Source organism: Microtus ochrogaster, chromosome 4, assembly GCF_000317375.1.
Source record: "Microtus ochrogaster isolate Prairie Vole_2 chromosome 4, MicOch1.0, whole genome shotgun sequence".
NCBI classification, from domain to species: Eukaryota; Metazoa; Chordata; class Mammalia; order Rodentia; family Cricetidae; genus Microtus; species Microtus ochrogaster.
In genome coordinates, this window is record NC_022011.1 from 7,770,591 (window position 1) to 7,791,924 (window position 21,334).

General features: G+C 37.4%; 1 protein-coding gene across 2 annotated transcripts in view; it reads left to right on the forward strand.

The window, feature by feature from the left end:
- Positions 1-21,334, forward strand: part of Cdh11 (cadherin 11) — a 153,969-nt gene that overhangs the window by 112,597 nt on the left and 20,038 nt on the right. For both annotated transcript variants that reach the window (XM_005345541.2, XM_005345542.3), the window contains exons 5-9: positions 2,048-2,167; positions 3,855-4,022; positions 8,117-8,304; positions 14,234-14,487; positions 20,312-20,448. In XM_005345541.2, coding sequence (XP_005345598.1) covers positions 2,048-2,167; positions 3,855-4,022; positions 8,117-8,304; positions 14,234-14,487; positions 20,312-20,448 — 867 coding nt within the window. The remainder of the gene's footprint in view (positions 1-2,047; positions 2,168-3,854; positions 4,023-8,116; positions 8,305-14,233; positions 14,488-20,311; positions 20,449-21,334) is intronic.

Here is a 21,334-nt window from a genome sequence, read left to right on the forward strand (position 1 = left end):
CAAAGCCAGCACATTACGTAGGATCAAAACCCCATGCCATTGTCCTTAGCTTCTCATCAGTCCTCATTGTTCGCCATGTTCAGAGAGACCAGTTATATCCCATCTGATTGTTTCTTCAAGAAGTTGCCCTCAGGTATCACTTTCACTTGACTTTCCAGAATGTGCATGGTTATCAGCATGGTTATCATCTTTTGAGGCAGTCTGATCCCTTAAGCTTGGGTGAATCTAAAGACAACCAGGGATATTTTTTTTCACTTTACAAATGAGAATAACAAGCACTGAATATGAGGATTAGCTTACTCAAGAGAGTCAGCTGTAACGTCGGAAGTTTAAGGTTCTTTCAGTCTCTGTGCAAAGCCTATTGTGCTCATTCATCTCTTCCCTCCTTCCCATCACCCATCACCTTTTCTTGTCCTGTCCGCTGTTTATTCTACCCTCACATGCAAATTCTAAGGAGTAAAAGACTTGAGGAAGTGGGGCTAGCTAGGCATCCAAACTGATAACCCATTGGACTTATAGTTCTCTTCAGGGGACACTTTGTGTCTTGGACAGTGCCCAGATTTTTCTACTATACCAAATGAAGACTATTGTCTTTGTTGTCAGATGAATATGTGATCCTGGCTCCTTTGTATACCTTCATAAATTATCATTTTGTCAACTAGTCAACGATACAATGAGGTCATGTTTACAATGATGGTTAAGTAATATATAAAATAGAAAAGTTGACAATTACTTAGAGAATTATAGAGTTAAATGAAATCATAAAAGTAACTTTTTTATTAATAATAATAAATAAATAAATAAATAAATAAATAGTAACTTCTTTGGGCATGTTAATCTCCATTTTCGAGACTATTTCCTGGCTTGTTAGGAATAGTTCAAAAATGACAGTGGTATAAAAAAACTGATTTTGAAAAGAGAATTTGGAAGATTGATATTTTTCTTGTATTTCTCATGGAAGACACAGTAAACCCTGTGAAGTAGGGGATGGCTTTCTTTAAGCTGTCTAGAGGGGTTCTGTACCCTGACAGGAGGAACCCTGTTTCTGCTGACAGAATCAGAGAAGGAACTTGGGTTTTACTTTTGCTAGATCTGGATTAGACTCCTGACTCTGACCATAAATAACTTTGAAAGAGATTTCAAAATGTCGTATCTCTCATACCAAATCTCCCCCAAGTAAAAAAAAAATATGCAAAAATGTCTAGCGGAGGAATGTTGGCACATCACATGGAATTTAGTACAAACACTGCTTGGCAGAAATAAACTGGATAATTGCTTCTTCTGTCTTCCCATCTTCTCTCTCTCTTCTCTGAACCTCAACATGCTATTGTCCCAATTTCTACTGTGACAATGGAGCTTTTAAAGAAAAAAAGTTACCATCTTCCTATTATACCTGATTTCCCTTTCTTCTGACCTAGGAATTATCTTTTAGATCTCATTGACTGTTCACTGATGGTTTCTATTGCATAGCTACCAGACCCAACAAAGATGAGAAAATGCAATTTTCGAGTCAGTAAGGAAGAGCATTCCATATACTATTTATATCCATAAATTAATTACAATTTAGCATTAGAAGTAACTTTATTATAGGCAAAACAACAATAAAATGATGTATTTGTTGTTACAGATGGGAGAGTGCACTTTGTCCTTTCATGAAAAGCAATTAATTGTTAATTATATTTATTACACTCCCTGAGATTTTTATTTAATTATCTGATACACTGAATATTTCTATCACATAGTTCTAAAAATGTTTGACAATTATGTTTATATTATTATTTTAACTATCCACCCAGACAGGAGGCATTGTGGTTATAGAAAGTTTAGTTTTAAATGATGATAATTAAAAGAAAAGGAAGAGGAGAATGAGAAAAAAAGGAAGAAGAAAGTCAGGGGAGTGTTTTGCTCTTGGGCTGTAGGAAATTAATATCATATTAACTAATTCTGAGCCTCTCTTCAGGACTTAATATTAAATTAAACCCTGTAAACACTAATGCAATTTGAAGAGTTTAGCGGGTGTTGCTAATTGCTTTGTTTCTCTTTTTAGGAACATCAGTAATCCAAGTCACAGCCTCCGATGCAGACGACCCCACTTACGGAAATAGTGCCAAGTTAGTGTACAGTATTCTTGAAGGACAACCCTACTTCTCAGTGGAGGCCCAGACAGGTAGAGTGGATTGCATTGTCATTGCGAGTCATGACACATTTTACTTAACGAGTCCATGCCTGTTCACTTCATTGCTTTGGCTTGAAAATTTCTTAAAGTTGAGAGAAATATAAGGGACATTCTGGGGGGTTAGCATGAGGGCCAAAACGCCTATGTACATGTTGGGCATATGACTGAATGAAGCAAAGCCCAATTATTAGTGTCTCAGCTCATAATAATAAATATTTAATAATTCATCTTGTGAGTTGGAAGTGTCTTAAACTGTGGATTTATGAAAAGGACCCCAAAGCTGATTCAAAGAAGTTAGCTTTCAAAGCATCTTTGGAAGACCTCTGTGTAAACTCAATAGTGTCAGGTGTAATGGTCAGTGTTCTTGTTGCAGGAAGATTCAGCACATTTCCAATCTCTCTTTTTGTGCAATAGGTTCCCAATGGATGATACAAAATAAAGAGGAAACCAACAAAGTGAACCAGTATACAATACAAACTCAAACTATGTTGCACTTCATTTATAACAATTGTGATTCTCCACAAGAGTAAACACTATAATTCAACAAAATTGCTCTTCCACAGAATTATAATAAGGACATTTTCTTTCTCCATAGTATGTTCTGTATTTTTGGAAGAGTTTCTCATACAATTTTCAGCTATTACGTATTGTTTTCTAATTTGGTACTTTTTAAAAAAATTTGCTTGATTAGTTCCTGCCTATATATGCATTAATTTACTTTTTACCACCTTGTTCTAAACAGCAACTTGAGGAGTTACAGTTTATAACTTCATAAAGTCATTTGCCATTAGTCTTTCAGTAGAGGAAGAATAAGGGATTCATCCAGACTTTTGGAGATGCTAAAAACTCCAATCTTTGCTTGAGGAAGCAAGGGTAGTAACTACTGTTTGAAAACCTACAAAACCATCCAACAGATGAAGAAAATGAGATCTCAGGAGCTATTGAGGTCTCAGGAGGCTATTGCAAAGACACATGCTAACACTGGGGCTTGGGATAACACAACAAAGACCAACAATTTCTCTTTGTTTTTTTTTTTATTTATGTTAAAAATACCACCTTATTCACTGAGTATAAACACTTCCATGTGATCCCTAGAGATGTCAGTAAGCATAGTTTTCATGGAAATCATGTTTCAATGTACAGGGGTCATAAATAATTAAACCATTAATTTATTATGTTTGTCAGTGACAGGTGCAAGCTTTGTTCATCTTCTAACTCATCAGTTCACTTAGTAAAAATTGATATTAGGATTTTAATGTATTGAATATAATTTATGACTCCTCCTTAAATTGTGCATGGATTGTAGAAATGTTTCTAATAATTTTATGTAGGACTAGATTCCTGAAGGCTTTTGCTAGAAGTCCAGAAGAGTAGATTCAGATATGGAGAGACATACAATAGGCATTTGTTATTTCAATGTTCAGAAAGAGATTGTTCCTTGCATGCATAATGAAAAACAAAACTAATTAACATTATGTAAGTATTCTTATTATTTGCTTGAAAATACATACATGCTTTGGGCATGACTACTCTCTATTATAATTGTCATGTTAAACTGACTTTTCTTTGAGCAAACAGATTCATTTATGTATCTTAACTACCCAGAATCTAAAGTATTTTCCTTGTTGAAATTTTGTCATGAATGAAGATCTGTAATTTTGTATTGCTAACCTGGCAGGTATCATCAGAACAGCCCTTCCCAATATGGACAGAGAAGCCAAGGAGGAGTACCATGTGGTGATCCAGGCCAAGGACATGGGTGGACACATGGGCGGGCTCTCAGGGACAACCAAAGTGACGATCACTCTGACTGATGTCAATGACAACCCACCAAAGTTTCCACAGAGTAAGTAGTTGAGGTTGGTCTTTGCACTCTGATTTTACTCAGCTTTCAAAAAGAAAAGTCTTGAAAACCAAGAACGATTTTCATCATTCTTGCAAAAAACTAAAACATGGTAACAATTTAATCACACACAAAACAAAGTTAAATGGTATAGAGATATTGAGGAGAAAAAAAGGCACTAAAAGATCTGTAACTCTTGAGACAAAAAAAAAAATCTGTGTTTTCTGGTATTTTAATTACTAGGTTATTAGTCATGTAAGGTGGGAACTAATTAACATTTCTCTGTCACGGTGTCCACATTACTATCCTGCATGTTATCTGTACATTGATCTGTTATTTATTGTTCCATAACAAACTGTCCCAAATAATGGTGATTTAAAAGAATAATTTATCAGTGTGCTAACTTTTCAATTTATGCAGAGCTTAGGAGAGATTACTGCTCTATTTTCATTCCAGCATCCGCTGCTGACATCTCTCTGTGGCTGAAAAGCCCCACTTCTAAGATTACTTACAAGACTGGCACATTGAGATTGACTTTTGCTTCCTCTCCACATGAGCCTTCCTGTGGCTGAGTTCTGATCAGAAGAACTCCAAGACCACAGGAGCCATCTGTCTTGCCTTTTTTGAGCTGACTTCAGAAGTCACATGGCTTTCTCACTGTACTCATAAACCTGCCAAAATTTCAGTGCAGTTCATCCAGACCTCAACTTTCAATGGAAGGACCATAAGATAATGTTAAAGAAGAGGCTTGTGGGATGAGAGATATTCATGTCTGTTTTTAGAAGATGACATTTTAGTATATAAGTAAAATATTATTGTTATTGTTTGGATTAACCCAGCTAGTGCTGATTCTTGTGGCATCTGAAAAATTGGCAATAATATTTAGCCATTGTTATTTTGATTATTGCACAAAACATGATATTGTTGAGGAAATATAAAGAAGAACAAAGGAATAAAGAGATGGCTCAATAGTTAAGGATATCTGCTGCTTTTTCAGAAGACCAATATTGGTGGGTCCCAGGAGGATCTGTTGCCCTCTTCTGGTCTCTGCCCAACCTGCACTCTTGTGCACAGAGCCACAAGACACAGATATATACATAATTGAAAATAAAAAAAAAATCTTTAAATTTGTATTTTTATTATTTTAAATTATGCACTCATGAGTATGCATATGAGGGCTAAGTGTATCTGTGAAAGTGCCCTCAGAAGCCAGAGCTGTCAAATTTCCATGGAGCCATAATTACAAGTGTGTTTAAGCTACTTGGTTTGGGTGCTAGGAACCAAACTCTGGTACACATAATGAGAAGCATAAACTCTTAACCATGAACCATCTCTCCAGCACTAAATAAGCTAACTCTTTAGATAAAACTATGTTGAAATATTGAAGTTGATAATAGCCTCTAATTTCACCATCATTTAGTTACTGGTTGCTGATATTATAAATATCTAATAAAAGCCTATGTTTTAAAGGTTAAAAAGTGACTTCTATGGAAGTACAATGAGTGGCCAAAGAAATTTCCAAAGCCAGACTTTAACACACATTTGTGTGTGTGCAAAGGTGAATACAGAGTTATAACATAATCATAATGACTCTGATTTCTAGTAGTGGAAAAATAGTCACAATGAGAATCCTTTCCAATGGAGTCTCTTCCTGCAGAGGACTTGAGGTCAGCACCCATATCTGGTAGCTCACAATCACCTGTGGCTCCAGATGCAGAGGACCTGACAGTCACTCTGGCCTGTGCAAGCACATCCCTACACACAAGATGTACACTAAAAGAGACACATGCACATACACATGAACAATCTTAAGAGTATAAATAAACCAAAAAGAAGGCAATCAAGTAGGACAATTAAGTAGGCCCCTTGGTTAGTCAAAGGATTCCAAAGATAGCAATCTATAAAATAGAGATATCAAAGGAGTGAATTATGAGACACATTAGCTTTTGAGGATCCCAAAAGAGATGGGGAAAACTTGATCACCCTGGACAGATTGAAATTTATACAACTTTAAAAAGACTGAGGCTCATGCAACATTGTCAAAGTTGCATATTTCATTCTGTAAAATGGAAATGAAAGGGGGCAAACAGCATTGTTCATGGGTAGCCATTAATGTCCCTTCTTATAAGAAGTCATTAGATAATTATGTCCCTAAGGTTCCAGTATAAGTGTTTTCACAGCCATGGACTTGGATGGCATTTCGAGGAAATCACATGATAGCAGGTCTTCTAAACCTTTATAAGCTTTTGTAATTTCTACAAAATGATACTCTGATTTTTCCTTTAATGTGAAGGAAATGTAAGATTAAGTTGATAAATCGGTAAAATATAAGCACAAAAGAAACACAGCACTGCAATGGATAGATGTAGCCACCACCACTGGGCTGAGCCCTGAAAGGTAGGGTTTCACCACTCTTCAGTGTCTTAAACAAACGGCTTTTCAAAGTGTCACTCATACAATGGTGCTAGATCTCACTACTCTACTGAGTACTGTCTCGTGGTTTCCTTAAGTGAAACAGCACCTTGTCTATTTTCTGCAGTGCCTTTTCAAACATCACCTACCTACTTCGCTCCTGTAACAGAGGTCCAACTCTCACTTTTGCCCTTACTATCCGGTCCACTTTCGGGATCTTCTCACGTGAGGTTCTCCGACATTGGTTGTTCCTGGCCCTGGGGCTTATTCTGCACATATTCATACACGTGTCTTGCTCAGTTCCTTCAGTGGAGTGCAGATTTCTCCTAAAGGAAGCCTTCAGTCCTTACCTGTCCCAAGTTAATCCAGGTCTCCTTTTCACGCATACATACTTAACAGTGATAAGTGTTCAGTGACATACATCTGCATAGAAAAAAATTATCTCACACTTCTGTTGGGACTGATTGAGTCCTGGCTTTCAGCGGCTCTTCCCTATCTAGAGCCTTCTAATTGAAGTTACTAGAAGCTGTGCCTAGCTTAGAGGATCAGAGGATGGGATTTTCACCTGTTGGCCATTGACTACAGGATATTTAAGCCTCCATGGTGCTATGAAAGAAGGGCTTTTGGTACCAGTGATTGAAGGTCTGTGTGTCGGTCTGTCTCTGCGTGTGTTTCCTCAACCTCCAGCCCTTTGCCCAAAGCTCGCAAAAGGGGTCTAGCACATAGAGCGAGCACATACCAGGTCCGCGGTGCGCAGCACACTTCTATATGCACACTTACTCATATAGCATGGTCATACACTTATTTTCCTGCCCACTTGTGTAACTTAAACCCTCCTTCACACACACACACACACACACACACACACACACACACACACTCCCTACACACTTTTTACCCTTTATCACTTACCATACAACATTTCCTAACCTATAACATCACACTATGTATAGATACATTTTGTTTTCTTTCTCTTGTACCTCTGTTAAGGGAAGGATCATGATGCTCTTTTTATTACTGACGTTCAGAGCTAAAGGAGTGTGTGATAGCCTTTACATTCTTGATAAATATAAATATGAAATGTGGCATCATTTACATTTCTGATTACTATACATGTAAGTATGGAGAGAGTAGATTATCTAGAAGCTTCTAGAGAATTCCATGCATGACTAAGTAGGTAGCATGTGGAGTAAGATGAAATAGAAATATAACAGTAAAAAAAGTTTTGCATTTGTCTCTAAAGTAAATGTGAAGTGCTGGAATCCTTTTAAAGATGGGGTCATTTTTTTTTCTGTTTCTGATTCCATGAGCAATTAACAGTGGCTACAAGAAAACCTTGGAATTACCGTGGGATATCATGAAAAAGCAAAAAGAAGACCCAGCTGTTCACATATGTGGAGTCTTGCATAGTCCTCCATCACTCTTTTCCTTCCTCTATGGATCAGGTGACCCAATCACCTCACCCAGGACCCCAATATTGTTTTATCATCCTGTAAAGAAACACATTCTCCTAGCAAGCAGGTCATCTGGGACCCTCTTCCCATCCATCCGCTTCTCTTCTGTGTTCTACCAATAGAAAGTTCAATTTTAAACCCTTGGAGAAATTTACTGAAATTCAATGAAATCTGAAGTCTTACAGCTGCCAAATAAAAAGGAAAATAAAAGTAGATGTCTTCTTCTTTCAGGCGTGTACCAGATGTCTATTTCAGAAGCAGCTGTCCCGGGGGAGGAAGTAGGGAGAGTGAAGGCTAAAGATCCAGACATTGGAGAAAATGGCTTAGTCACGTACAATATTGTTGATGGAGACGGCGCAGAACTGTTTGAAATCACAACGGACTATGAGACACAGGAAGGTGTGGTGAAGCTGAAAAAGGTAGGTTAGAGGAGTCAGACATGTCAGTCAGGTGATCTGTGATCTGTGTTACCCAGGCAACCTGCAGAAGACAGGGGACTGATGGGTAAGAAATGCACTTATGAAAGACTGAGGGATGACCTCACCAATTTGCAGCCGAGGACTGAACTCGAAGGAGATAAGAGAAGTCTTTTTCGTACAGATACTGTGGAAGGTGCTGGCAAAATAGCAGATTATACCCATCTGAAATGGCTGACTTGTTCTCCTGTGTTTTGACAAAATTATTGGGTAGGAGAAAAGTTGACTTGATAACCCTGGATTTTTGGAAAGCTACTTTTGCTGGAGGTCTGTCTGCCTAAGTCAACTAATTCAGACTGTACAGTGATCTTATTTTAAACATCCCTAGTTCACTGTACAGAGGGATGTCCCATTAAATTTTAACCAATCTCCCTTCCTCTTTTCCTTCCTGAACTTGAAGTAATAATAACGATTCTTCCTCCTTATGCACTTAAACCACCAACAGAAACAAAACATATCCCTTCTCTGGATTGATTAAACACTAGAGCTTACTGCTTCCTTTGGCTTGGTTTTATATAAATCTCGTATCTACTCAATACTGATTATTAGGCAGATATAGCCCACCTCTCATTCATTTTTAACCCAAGCATGTCATATGAAATAGATTGTTCCAATGTTCAATAATCCCTCAACTTAATTTTGAAATTGAGACTCAGACAAACTCAGTGACAGTCACGTAAATAAATGCAGAATTCAGATATAGGCGGCACGGGAGCAATGTCTCTCTTAAGACATTTTAAAAGTAACTGAGCCAGAAAGTCAGATAAGATTCACTGTAAAGTGAAGAAACAATTACAGTGCATTCTAAAGCAGTTCCCTCCTGATTTACCACTTGAGAAATCAACACCTCTCCATCATGGCAGTGCATGGAGCATTAAATGTGAATTGGCTGAGGGTATTACCTTGGTTTTAATAAAGCATTCATTTGCTACTTGGTTTTATAGCATCAATGTTAAGTTTCTTGGTGAGAAAGAAAAGATTGGATGGTAACGTTGAGAAAAAAAATTAAATTGATAGGTCAATAAAGAAACTTGTAGCCGGAGAGGAGGAGAAGGGGGCCCTGGGAGACATTTTCAGCAGGGAGAACACGGGTGACTGACCTTTCCCTGGGACACAATGCATATTGGGTAGGTGAACGTACGCAGGGGACAGAAAACTAAGAAAAGAAGATGGCTGTCCCGAGACAGCAATAAACTCTCAGGTGGGAACTAAGGTAGAGCTTAGATATTTGCAACAGTTTCCACTCCTGACTATGAATTCCATGACCAAAGACGTCTGTCAGCCATGAGAGGACGGAGAGCTGTTCTTTCTGGTGCCTTTTTTTTTTTAAAAAAAAAAGTATCTTTGTGAACTGTGTGTAGCTGTCAACTTTCTTCGTTAATTAATATTACTATCGCCCCTGCATGAAACTGACACACGAACGTTGACATCAGCGATTCCTGTCTCCCATCCTTTGCTGTTCAAGTAATTGGATGGTTGGTTATGCGAAGGTTGTCACCTGTTTGGAGTGTATTCAGGGCATAAACACATACTGTTCTCTAAAATCCTGAAACATTTAAATCATTCCCATGAAACTCATACATGGCAAATGAGCTCTCTGCATATGATTAATCTGTGCACTTTCCCCCAATTCACTGTTTATTATAGGCAGCGGGATAAGCTTTTACAGAGCACTGACATTTAGATTTAAAACAATGTAGGCTGTTATTTAATTTGGGAGAGAAGATTTACCTTAATTGGCAGCACAAAATTCCAAATGCCCACCAGGAAAAAGCAATCAAATGTGAAATTAGTAAACTAAAAATATGGGTCCTTTTGGAAGACATATAATATAAGATTATAAAGACACATGGAAAGATCAAAGAAATAGTTTTGCATTTTAAAGATTTTCTTTAATATGACATTTTCATTCACTTCTTGATTCACCTGTTTATTTTCTACTGAGTTAATCAGTTCTAATTATTTGTCCGTCAGGCTTTGTTACAAGCTGGGAATCTAAAATTTAAGAGAGTGACTGCTAGCCACAGGGAATCATAGATTAACAGGAGAGTTCAGTAAAAAATCTTGTTATGATGAAAGGAGTTTCCTCAGCCCTGACAATACTGATATTTTAGAATTGATGAATCTTGGTTGTAGAAGAATGTTCTATACAATGCAGGGTACTTATAGATCCTGGAGCTCTTCATGTATAGGTTAATGGGTATATACTTTCCATCACCACATTGTGTGAATAATGGTTGAAAATATTGTCCTAGTCTTTACCAAATACCTTTGGAGTGACTGGGAGCAAAATCATTCCTTATCTGAAAACTCAGTTATGCTAAAATGTGTGCTTCCATCTCTATGGGTCAGGAATGGCTCCAAGTTGAATGCGTCATGAGCTGATTCCTGGCAGTCGAATGTTGCTTTCCCTGATTGACAAGGAGGAAATAAGGCAGGAACAGAGATCAGGAAAGGCTGGTTTCAAAGAAAATGGGACTGAAAGTCATTTAGTCCTTAGAATGGAATGACACTGTAGGACCAATTGAAAATCTGTTGTTGTGATAAAAAGGAGAGATTTCAGACAGCTGAAGACAGCATAAAACTAATGAAGGAGAAGATGCTTGAGGATTTGGGGAGCAACCTCCAGTCATGTTTGGAAGGAAGGGAATGTATTTTAGGACGACTGCTCATACCACCAAGACCACATGGTAAAGTCATTCTTAGGTATCTGACAGACTTCAAAGATTTGTTTTTAAAATTATTTCCAAAGTTTTGAAATTTTGTTTGAAGATCTGTCATCCAGGTTCAGAGTTCCATGGCAAAGAAGAAAAAAAAACTATTCTGAATATTTAACCCCTCTTTGTGCAGTTGTATGCAGAACAATGTAAAATACAGATCAGCTTTTAGGTGGTTTGGTGCTGCTAGGAAGAAAAATCCACTCATCTGCCAGTGCCTTTGGTCAAGTGGAAATTCCACCCACTTGAAACAAACGCCTGCACAGCATCTAAACTGTTCATTTAAAACCAAATAAACCTGTGAGGTAGTGTGTGAACAGCAATAGACAATATTTGAAGCATTACTTGTTCTAATCAATGTTATGTCTGGTTTTAAATTTTTCTTTGGTCTGTGTATTTGTATACATAACTGTGGATATATAACATTTGCTTGCTTCCAGTCACAGGGTGATCTGATTTGTTAACTTAATGTCACGTCGTAAACACTTTACATGCTGGTATATAACACACATAATCATTTTTAATGACAACATTACATCCCATTCTATCTATGGACTGTGATTTCCTTAATAAAATCTCACAGTTGGATTTTCTGTGCTATCTGTGCATTTCTCCAGATTAGATATAACCTTCTATTGTAGCCAACAAATATTATGCATTTTCAGTATTGTTTATTTGTATTTTTTGTTGAATAAATCCCTCAGGGAGAATTTTCAGAGGTAAGGATTAGTAAGCTGGGGTGGGCATTAAGGATTTTATGGCTTATGCAGTGTGTTGCCTCATTTAGTTTTATTTCAACTATTCATAGTGTGAGTATAAATGTCCACATGGGGGAACTACCTCAAATCCTGTTTGGAAGGAGAAAGGAAAATTATTGTAAGTAAATGCTTAAATGTTATCCAGTCATTAACCCTGCTGCTCATTGAGAAAAATGATTGACACATGCGACTATATGGTGCAGCCATTCCTAGTTATAGAGAGACAAAAATCAACAAGGTTCAATAGATTCCTTGAGGCTGCTTCTCCTTCAGTAGGAAAGGGGAGCTATGAGACTATACACCACTATTTGGGATTCTTGAGCAGGACTTCATAAGGCATTGACGCTGGGCTAGTTTCCAGAGTACTTAGCAGGTTCTCACAAGAGTGGAAAAGCTGTTCTAGACAAATCGTTCAAATTCCTGGAGATCAAAGCATAGAATGATCTAGATGAAACCAGTTGGTTAGAGTGCAGCATGACCACATGCTGCTCAAGATAAACAGGGCTTTCTAGTGCTAACCCGTCTCTCGGTTTTAGGCATATACCTCCATCAAGTTCAAAAAGGTTTAGCTCTAGAAATATTAGCAGACAGAAATTTCACCTTTTCTGATTACACATCACCTGATCTCAGAATGATCATATTCCAATGTGTGATTCAGTCTAGTCATTACAGAGATTTCTGAGAAATTGCAGCAGCTTTGTATTGACAATCTATAAAGATAATTTATTTCTGCTTCTCAATGCACTTACAAGGATCTAGGAGTTGTTGGGTCCCATCTGGGAAGCCAGACTGTTGGAGAATTAGAGGACATGTTAGGCAGTAGGAAAAAAGAGTGGTCCTTGATTGCACGGAGATGGAGGTGGGAGGTTACTGAATCAAGGATGTTTAAGATGCTTAAGTTTTCTGAAATGATGATGGTCTTGGGTCTGGAGCAGTGCAGAACTAGGTCAGTTGAAGCTTTGTGATTGTATGTCCATTCAGAATAAGTATTTACTAGACAAATGACAACTGCATAGAAGGCAGATGCCAGCCTTAAAAGATCAAGCTCATTACAAATATTTGTTAGCTCTGCCTCATTGGCATACTGCTTAGAAAGATGTTTCTCAGAGTCTGTGACTTATATTTGTGCCATAATTTTGTTTTTCACCTTCACCACTCTTTGCATTTCTTATTCAGAAGTAAAGGGCACTCGCCATCAATCTCTCTGTGACTGTGTCTATTCAAATGCTGCCTTCAAGTTCATTTGCTTACTTGTGCAAAAATATGCGCTACTTATACTTGTTGTTCTATAAATGTTCCAATTTGTCATTTATGTGTTCTGACCAAAAGGCAGGACTGTCTTCAGTGTCAATTATTTTTTCCCTAAGAAAAGGCAACCTAATACTGAATGGACTCAGAACAAAGCTATGATATTACCTTTTACCTAGAAAGCGGTGAACATCTTTTCAAAGGAAGATTGGGGAGTATAACAGACACATTAAAAAACTAGCTCTGAGATGTTCAGGAAGACAAAATTATGTCAATATGTATGTAGGACTGGAGACTTTTCTCAGTGGTTAGAGTACTTGCTGCACAAAGACTAGGCATGTAGATATGCATTCAGATGCTCTGAACCAATAAGAAGAATGGGTTAGTGGAATAGTCCGCTTGCAATTCTACTGCTATGAAAGAAGAGACAGGGGATCTTGGAGCAGGCTAGCTAGCTACACTAGTGGTGTAGTGTAAGTGAGCTCTGAGTTCAGTTGAGCGATCTTTTATGCATGTCCATGTATAAAGTGGAAGAAGATGGAGGAAGATTTTTCATGTCAGCCTGAAAGCCATGAACACACAATTAAAAATTAAAGAGAGAAAAAGTAAATAAGTGTTAATTAACAGGTCCACCTACCAAAATATGTCTGTAAACTATGGTAAATAATTGGATGTATGTGCTGGTAAGACCGCAGCTTTGGGAAATGTAATCTAGTCAAAACTTAACCAAAGAAATGAAGCTATCAGTATGAAGAAGCTAAGATATTGTGTGTTTACGTAAAAGACAGTATGAGGCAGTTGTTAAACAAGATGTACCTTTGTCTTTGGGCTAAGAAATAATATGTTCTTTTATTACCAGACTTGTAGCACTTCACAGAGTGGTCACCAAATGGCTATTATCTGCCTTCTTGGTGTAGAGAGTGAGGTTGACGTTACGTATGTTTCACCTTTGTATTTGCCTTGTTCTTTGCATCATGAACACCGTGCATCATGTTTCAGCAAATGATTGTTCTGAATTTCTGACCATATGGATATTTAATTAGCGTAGATTTTTCCTCTCTTTGAGAAGCTGTTTGCTTCACTCAGTGAACCAATCAGGTCTTTATCTTTCAAAGAACTGGTTCTCAATCTTCTCTTCATTCTTACCAGCCTGTAGATTTTGAAACCAAAAGAGCATATAGCTTGAAGGTAGAGGCCGCCAATGTACATATTGATCCGAAGTTCATCAGCAATGGACCTTTCAAGGACACTGTGACGGTCAAGATTGCAGTAGAAGATGCTGATGAGCCTCCTATGTTCTTGGCCCCAAGTTATATCCATGAAGTCCAAGAAAATGCAGCTGCTGGCACTGTGGTTGGGAGAGTACATGCCAAAGACCCGGATGCTGCCAACAGTCCAATAAGGTACACATAGATTTATCTTAAGAACATATACAGGAAACTTTAGAGTCAGGAAGTTTGGGGAGAGTCTTACAGGCACCATAACATTCCATCTCAAAGCCATATCAAGGTTCAATTGATTTCAAATTAAGTTATGATTTACCAAATATGAGTCCATTTCATTTCTGCTACTATCTTTTTGACTAGGCTTCCAGCTACATTAGTTAGTTCTTTCTGAAATACATTCCTAATGTATACTAGCTGATTTAACCATTAGCCAGGTCTACATGCCTTCTGAAACTGGGATACAGTATCAATAACTACCATGAAATAATTATAGCCATTATCTTTATTAATTTCTCCTTAAGCATCACTGGCTTTCATAGGTGTGATAAATGCATGATCCAATTTATCTTCTCACTATTGTTATTTAAACTGTAGTCTCTTAAACTGATCAAAAATTGGGTTTCTGCAAGATGAAATGAAAAGAATGGGATAATTTGTGAGCTGTAACAAGTCACAGGGAGGTTCTACTCCCTGCTGAACACCCTTCAAAGGTAACAAACAGAATGACCATCACATGATTGTATTTCTGACACTTAACAAAAATACGCTGCATCTGCATCTCCTTCCCACCATTAACTAGCCTTATTGAGTCATGAGCCTGATGGCCAAGAGGGCATTGTAATGTGGAGACTGAGGGGGGATTTGAACCACAGATGAACGTCATTCATAGAGAGTGAATGTGAAGTTGTGTGAATTCCAGTTCCACAGAATTGTACTTTCCATAGCTACCCCTCTATTTTATTTCTTCCATCTACCTCCTCAGGATCTCTCTGCCTCTACCTCCTCAGGATCTCTCTGCCTCCAGGCTGCCAGACATCATAGTGTTGTTAATCCTGTAGCCAAAATGACTGCTATAAAACGCACTTCCAAATATCATATGATTGAGAAACAGCAAAACTCTTCCTTCTCACCCTTACATGCTCTGTCCTCAAACTGAAGTCTCAGCTTTCCAAGATGCAGTGTTGTGATTATGTCTATTTCAAATGGGGCTGGCTGTGTTAGTCTCGTCATCTGAGCTTCAAATCCAGACTCCTTGTTCTCTTATCCTTCCCTTTCTCTCTCTTTACTCGAATCCATTCTTTCCTTCTATCCTTCATTGCTTATTTCCCTAGGAAAAATTTCCATTTCATAAAGTATTGTATACATCCTTTCAAAGCATACTAGTATTTAGTTTCGTTCAAGTAATCTAAATGCTACATGGGATAGTTGAGAACTGGATTTTTCCAATTAGTACCTTTTAGATAATCAATACCATTGAAGATTGTACTTAAAATTATTTTTTATTTCCAAATAATATTTCACTGTATGAATACACAGAATCTTGTTTATTTACATGTCACTTGTATGGACATTCATGTCATTTTAAGTGTTGGATTTTACAGATACGGCTTCTGATTACACTGGTCCACAGATCTTTGCATACATGTATGCCCTTTCTCTTGGCTATAGAACTAAAATTAGAATTGCTTAATCATATAGAAACTGTGTGTTTAAATTTCTGAGCAGCTGCCAAGTTTTTTTTTTCCACACAATACCTGCAACATTTTCCAATAGTGTCAGCAGTGTAGCTTACATGTTTTGATTCTAGACACATTAATAAATTCCAAACCACATGTCATATTTGTTTCACTGATAGGTACTAGTAGGAAGTAGTATGTCATAAAGACACTTAGTAGCAGTCTGCGTCTTCTAGAAGAAATAGAAACACCTGTTTAAATCCTTTTCCCATTATATAATTGCATTAACCATTATTTTGTTGACATTCCTTTATCCCATGTCCAAAAATGAAAAAGAAAATCACAACAGGAGAGAAGATTATGTATTACATTTTAGAATATTATTACTGATGAGAGATACCATTTTTGAATGCTTTCTTAGAATCAAAGCAATATTTTTAAGGCAGCTTTTCTGAATCTTCATATATCACGTTAAGAGTATGCCGACTGCTTCAGGAGTATGTTGATGGAAATATTGTGCTCATCATGATAATATGACTTGCTTAAGCTCACATGGCCAGTTTGGATACTGGATTTTATCCCAGATCTATTTTAACTTCCATCTACTCTTTTAGATATAGGCAATTGGTAATAAAGGTGTTTCTTCAGAAACATCTGACTATTCTGTTCTTTTGGTAAAAGAATCTTCCTTTGTAATGACAGGAAACCTTTCCTGTGCCTCTAACTGCTTTAACATGTCAATAGTTATGACTCTATACAAGTTACTTTTGACCTAGAATACCAAGGCATGTTGGGGACTTTTTAGAACAACAACAGTATAAAGACACATAGAGCAATTACCTATTTCCCCTGCACTTTATTGCTTCCAGGGATCCAAATCTGCAATCCATTTATTTGGGTCATGTTTTCAGTGGTAGCTCTTCCATGCATGCAGGCAATTTGCAAGTCTATTAATTACCCACAGATTCCCAATAACCAAGTAGAGCCAAAATCCTGCCCTAACCATGTACATATACAACACACTTTATTGACTGAACCATCTCACCGAAATCACCAAAACTCTGAGCCTCTTTCATATTTAGATCTCTCTTCTCAGATTCTATATAGCATTTAAGACGTTTTTGGTTAGGATTTTGTTTTTGTTTGTTTTTTTCTTTTTTAACTGAAATTTTCTCTCTCTCCTTGCTTTCTCTCACATTCATTCCTTCCTGCCTGCTAATTGGTGTCTTATTTAAGTATTTGATCACCTTTCAAGCACTGCAGGTTCCCTAAGGTTCAGTGTTTGACTTTGGATTCTCTCTGTGTCCACTCCCCTGTAGGATTTTCACTCATGCGCTATGATTGAATTGTGTTGGTTTCTCACATTCTTTGTGTCTAGTCTGATTTTTCTTTTGATTCTAACTCTGAATTTACGAGAGTCAATATTGTTAATTTTTATCCTTTATTGGTTTTTCTTCACTGACTTATTTATTCTTCCTTAAGATATTTGCGGGCAGAGATAGGCATATAGATCAGTGATAGAGAGCTTGCCAAGCATCAACAGTGCCGTGACTTCTGGTTTCAGTGCTGTAAAAACATAACACTGTGTTTTCTGTGCCTTATTTAAAATTAGAAAGAGGGCACAGGTGCATCTTAGTAACGTACTTACTTGAGAAGCTTGGTGATCTGAGTCTGATCCCAAGAACCCACATGAGAATGCTGGTTATGGTGGATCACCCTTGTAATTCTGCTACTGCTGAAGAGGAGACAAGTGGATCCTGGGGGATTTCTGGTCATGAGCCTAGCTTACTTGGAGAGCTCAAGGCTGGTGACAGACTCTGTCCGCTAACGTGTGGCATGCAGTTCTTGAATACCAATAGCTAAGGTTTTTCTGCAGCCTCAAAATGCATATGTACATATAAGTATCTTCCTCTAGGCACATGTATCTCTATAAACACAAAGGCAACACCAGTACCAGCACTAGCATCAGCCCCCCCATCTCACTCAAACAGCTAAATATCTCTGAATATCAGAGAATTAAAACTTTACTCTCTTAATATTGCAACCTATTCCTAGTTGAACTTCAACCTCTATTACCTGCTAAATTAACTTAATTTTGTGTCTTCCAACAGCTCCCTCTCGGAGAGTTAGGTCAGAAACTTTGAAAACTCTCCTAACCATCCCAGATATTTATATCTTGACTGACTCCTACTGCTATTCCTCTCCTCACATAGTTTTCAACCTCTCTGGAAGTTCAGTAACTATTTCTGCTATTTTGAAAACTACATCGAATTCTGAAATTTTCTCTACTCTCTCTCTCTCTGGATCTTTCTTTTTATGTACTGTCTGAATGATCACTCTGTTCTGATTTCATTTGTTTGCTTTTTTTTTTTTTTTTTACTTAAAGGTCTTCCATGGTTTATCATTGGCTTCATGATGGAGGTTACCCTCTGACATTCAAAAACTTTCATATTTTCTCCTCAATACAACAGCAGCAGGAGCAAAAACTAAAATAGCAGCTCCTTTGGGTTGCATTGATTAATGTGGGTGAGGTATGAGGATGCTTCTTTTAATTCTCACATATAATATCAAGTTAGGGACAATTGCTATTCTAGTGTAAAGATAAATATGGTGAAGTTAAGTAATTTTGTAAACGTTGACTGCTCATTTGTTTCCCAACTGCTCAGACCCATATAATCACATAAAAACTATATTAACTGCAACACTGTTCAGCCAAAAATTCAGACATATTCCTAGATAGCTCTTAAATCTTGAATTAACACATTTCTATTAATCTAGGTAACGGCCCAAGGTTGTGGCTACTGATAAGGATCCAGTGTCTGTCTCCTTAGGCAACTACATGGCCTCTTACTGACTCCGCCTACTTTCTCTCTATATCTCTGTTTGGATTTCCCACTTGGCTTTGCTCTGCTAAGCCATTGACCTGAAACAGCTTTATTCACTAGCCAATAAAAGCAACACATACACAGAAGGACTTCCCACATCATAATTTTAAGTGACTTTCTTGAAATATTTTCATTTAGATTATGTGCAGTGGGGCATGACTGGATCTAAGATTTTGCAAAATCCAGACCCGTGGACCATTTTTATGTCTGTAAAATTATGTCTTGCCTGGTCTTCTGCCTTATTGTATATGTGCCATCAGGTTAATTAAATAGGAAGCTGCCTTATGCCAGGAAACAAATCTTCTGTTATTGTACATCAAATTATCTGCTGAGGGCTCAGTTGTAGAGCTTTAACTGACTTTGATAAAATGCAAGACCAAGTTGAAGTCCACCTCCAGGAAAAAGGAGAACTATTCACTTTTCATAAGGAGCCATAGAATCAAAGTTCATCAGGCATAACCTCATGTATTGAATATTATAAAGTGCTGGTCCATGAGATAGGAAGATCTGACCGGCAACATTGGCTCCTCAGAGATGAGACATATACCATTTGCAAATCCCTTCCTGTAGAATTTTAGTATAGTAGGCTCTTTGATATCCTGAATCCTTGCTAACTCTGATATTCTTATATTTTTAACCACCACTGATGACTTAAACCACACATATTCTGTACGTCTCATACCTGATCATACCTGAATAAAGACTTCTTTATAATATTCTGAGACTCCTTTTGTCTTTGTCTGAAAGAGACAAATTCTGAGTGAATAGGATTTGATAAAACCTTTGTACTTTACTGTGAAGCTCAGCACAACCAGGAAGGTATGAAGAGGATGACTTTATAGGTAACTGCTGAGCCTTGTTTGTGTTTGCACCTTGGAATTCAGAACCGAATTACCTCTTGATCTCTATAGCTATCTAAACAAAACAAAACAAAAACCACGCAAAATATAACAAACACTTTAAATGTGGAGCATACTGATGTATAGAGCTATAAATAATCTTTAATGATGAATTTAGACAAACTTGAAACTATTAAATATTTCATATGCCAAAACTTGGCAAAGGTTTGATACATTTGTGACTTTCTGAGTATTTGGGAGTGATGCAAACTCACTCCCCAAATGCAGTTTCATAAATATTCAGACGGTGGGTGATCATAGTAAATATGGAGAAATATGCAACACATTATTATAGTTCTCAATCAAATATGCTAAACAGCATTTTCATTCATTGTACTGAATAAAGAAGTCCAATGTACCAAAATGATTTCTATAAAATATTCATGTGTAAAGTTTGAAAAATAAATTTGATTAAAAAGAAAACATAAGTCATGAAATCAGTTGAAAAAAAAAGTTGCTTTAATATAAAATGGAGAAAATATGCAAATATTAAGCTGCTCTGAATGTCTTGGTCTAATTGCCTCATTTGCATTCTGCTTAGGTATTCAATTGATCGTCATACTGACCTCGACAGGTTTTTCACCATTAATCCAGAGGATGGTTTTATTAAAACCACAAAACCTCTAGATAGAGAGGAAACTGCCTGGCTCAACATCTCTGTCTTTGCAGCAGAAATTCGTAAGTATTTTCTTGAGGACTTTGATTTGTCATTACTAAATATTAATTCTTCTGACTCTAGTCTATAAAACCAAATTGCTGAGATTCTTTTTGCTTGTTTGTTCTGTTTCAGACCTCTTACTCTGTTTATTGAAAATATCTTTTATCTCACAGAATATATCTTGAGTACCTTTCCCCTTCTTTTACTGCTCTCATTCCTTCACTTCCCCGCCCACCGGGATCTACACCCACTCATTAGAAAACGAACGGGCTTCTAAGGGATAGTATTACAATAAAATATAGTAAGATAAGACAAGTCCTAGGTCACCTGAATTGAACCAAACAAACAGAACTTTCAACAGAAGAGAAAGAGTCCCAGAGAAGGCAACAGGTATCTACTAGTTCTCACACTCAGTAATCCCATAAAATCACCAAACTGGAAGTCTTAATAAGTTCAGACCCCTGTAGTGCAGGCCTAATGCAGACCTTGGCAGTCTTTTGGATGTTGTATCAATCTCTTTGAGTTCACGTGAACTTTCAGGTTGATTTAGAGGGCCTTGTTGTCTTGGTGCCTTCCAACCCCTCTGCTTCTTACACTCACTTCTGCCTCTTCTTCTGTAGGGTTCCCTGAGCCTTGAAGGGATGGATTTGAAGCAGACATACCTTTTAGGGATCAATATCCCAAGGTCTCTCACTCTCTGCACAAGGCCTGACTGTGGGTCTCTGTCCCATCTGCTGCAGGACGAAATTTCTCTCATGACGATTGAGCAAGGCACTAATATAGGACATGGCAGAATGTCATTAGGAGTCATTTTGCTGTTACATTTTTTTTCTTTCTTTCTTTCTTTCTTTCTTTCTTTCTTTCTTTCTTTTTCTTTCTTTCTTTTTTTCTTTCTTTCTTTCTTCC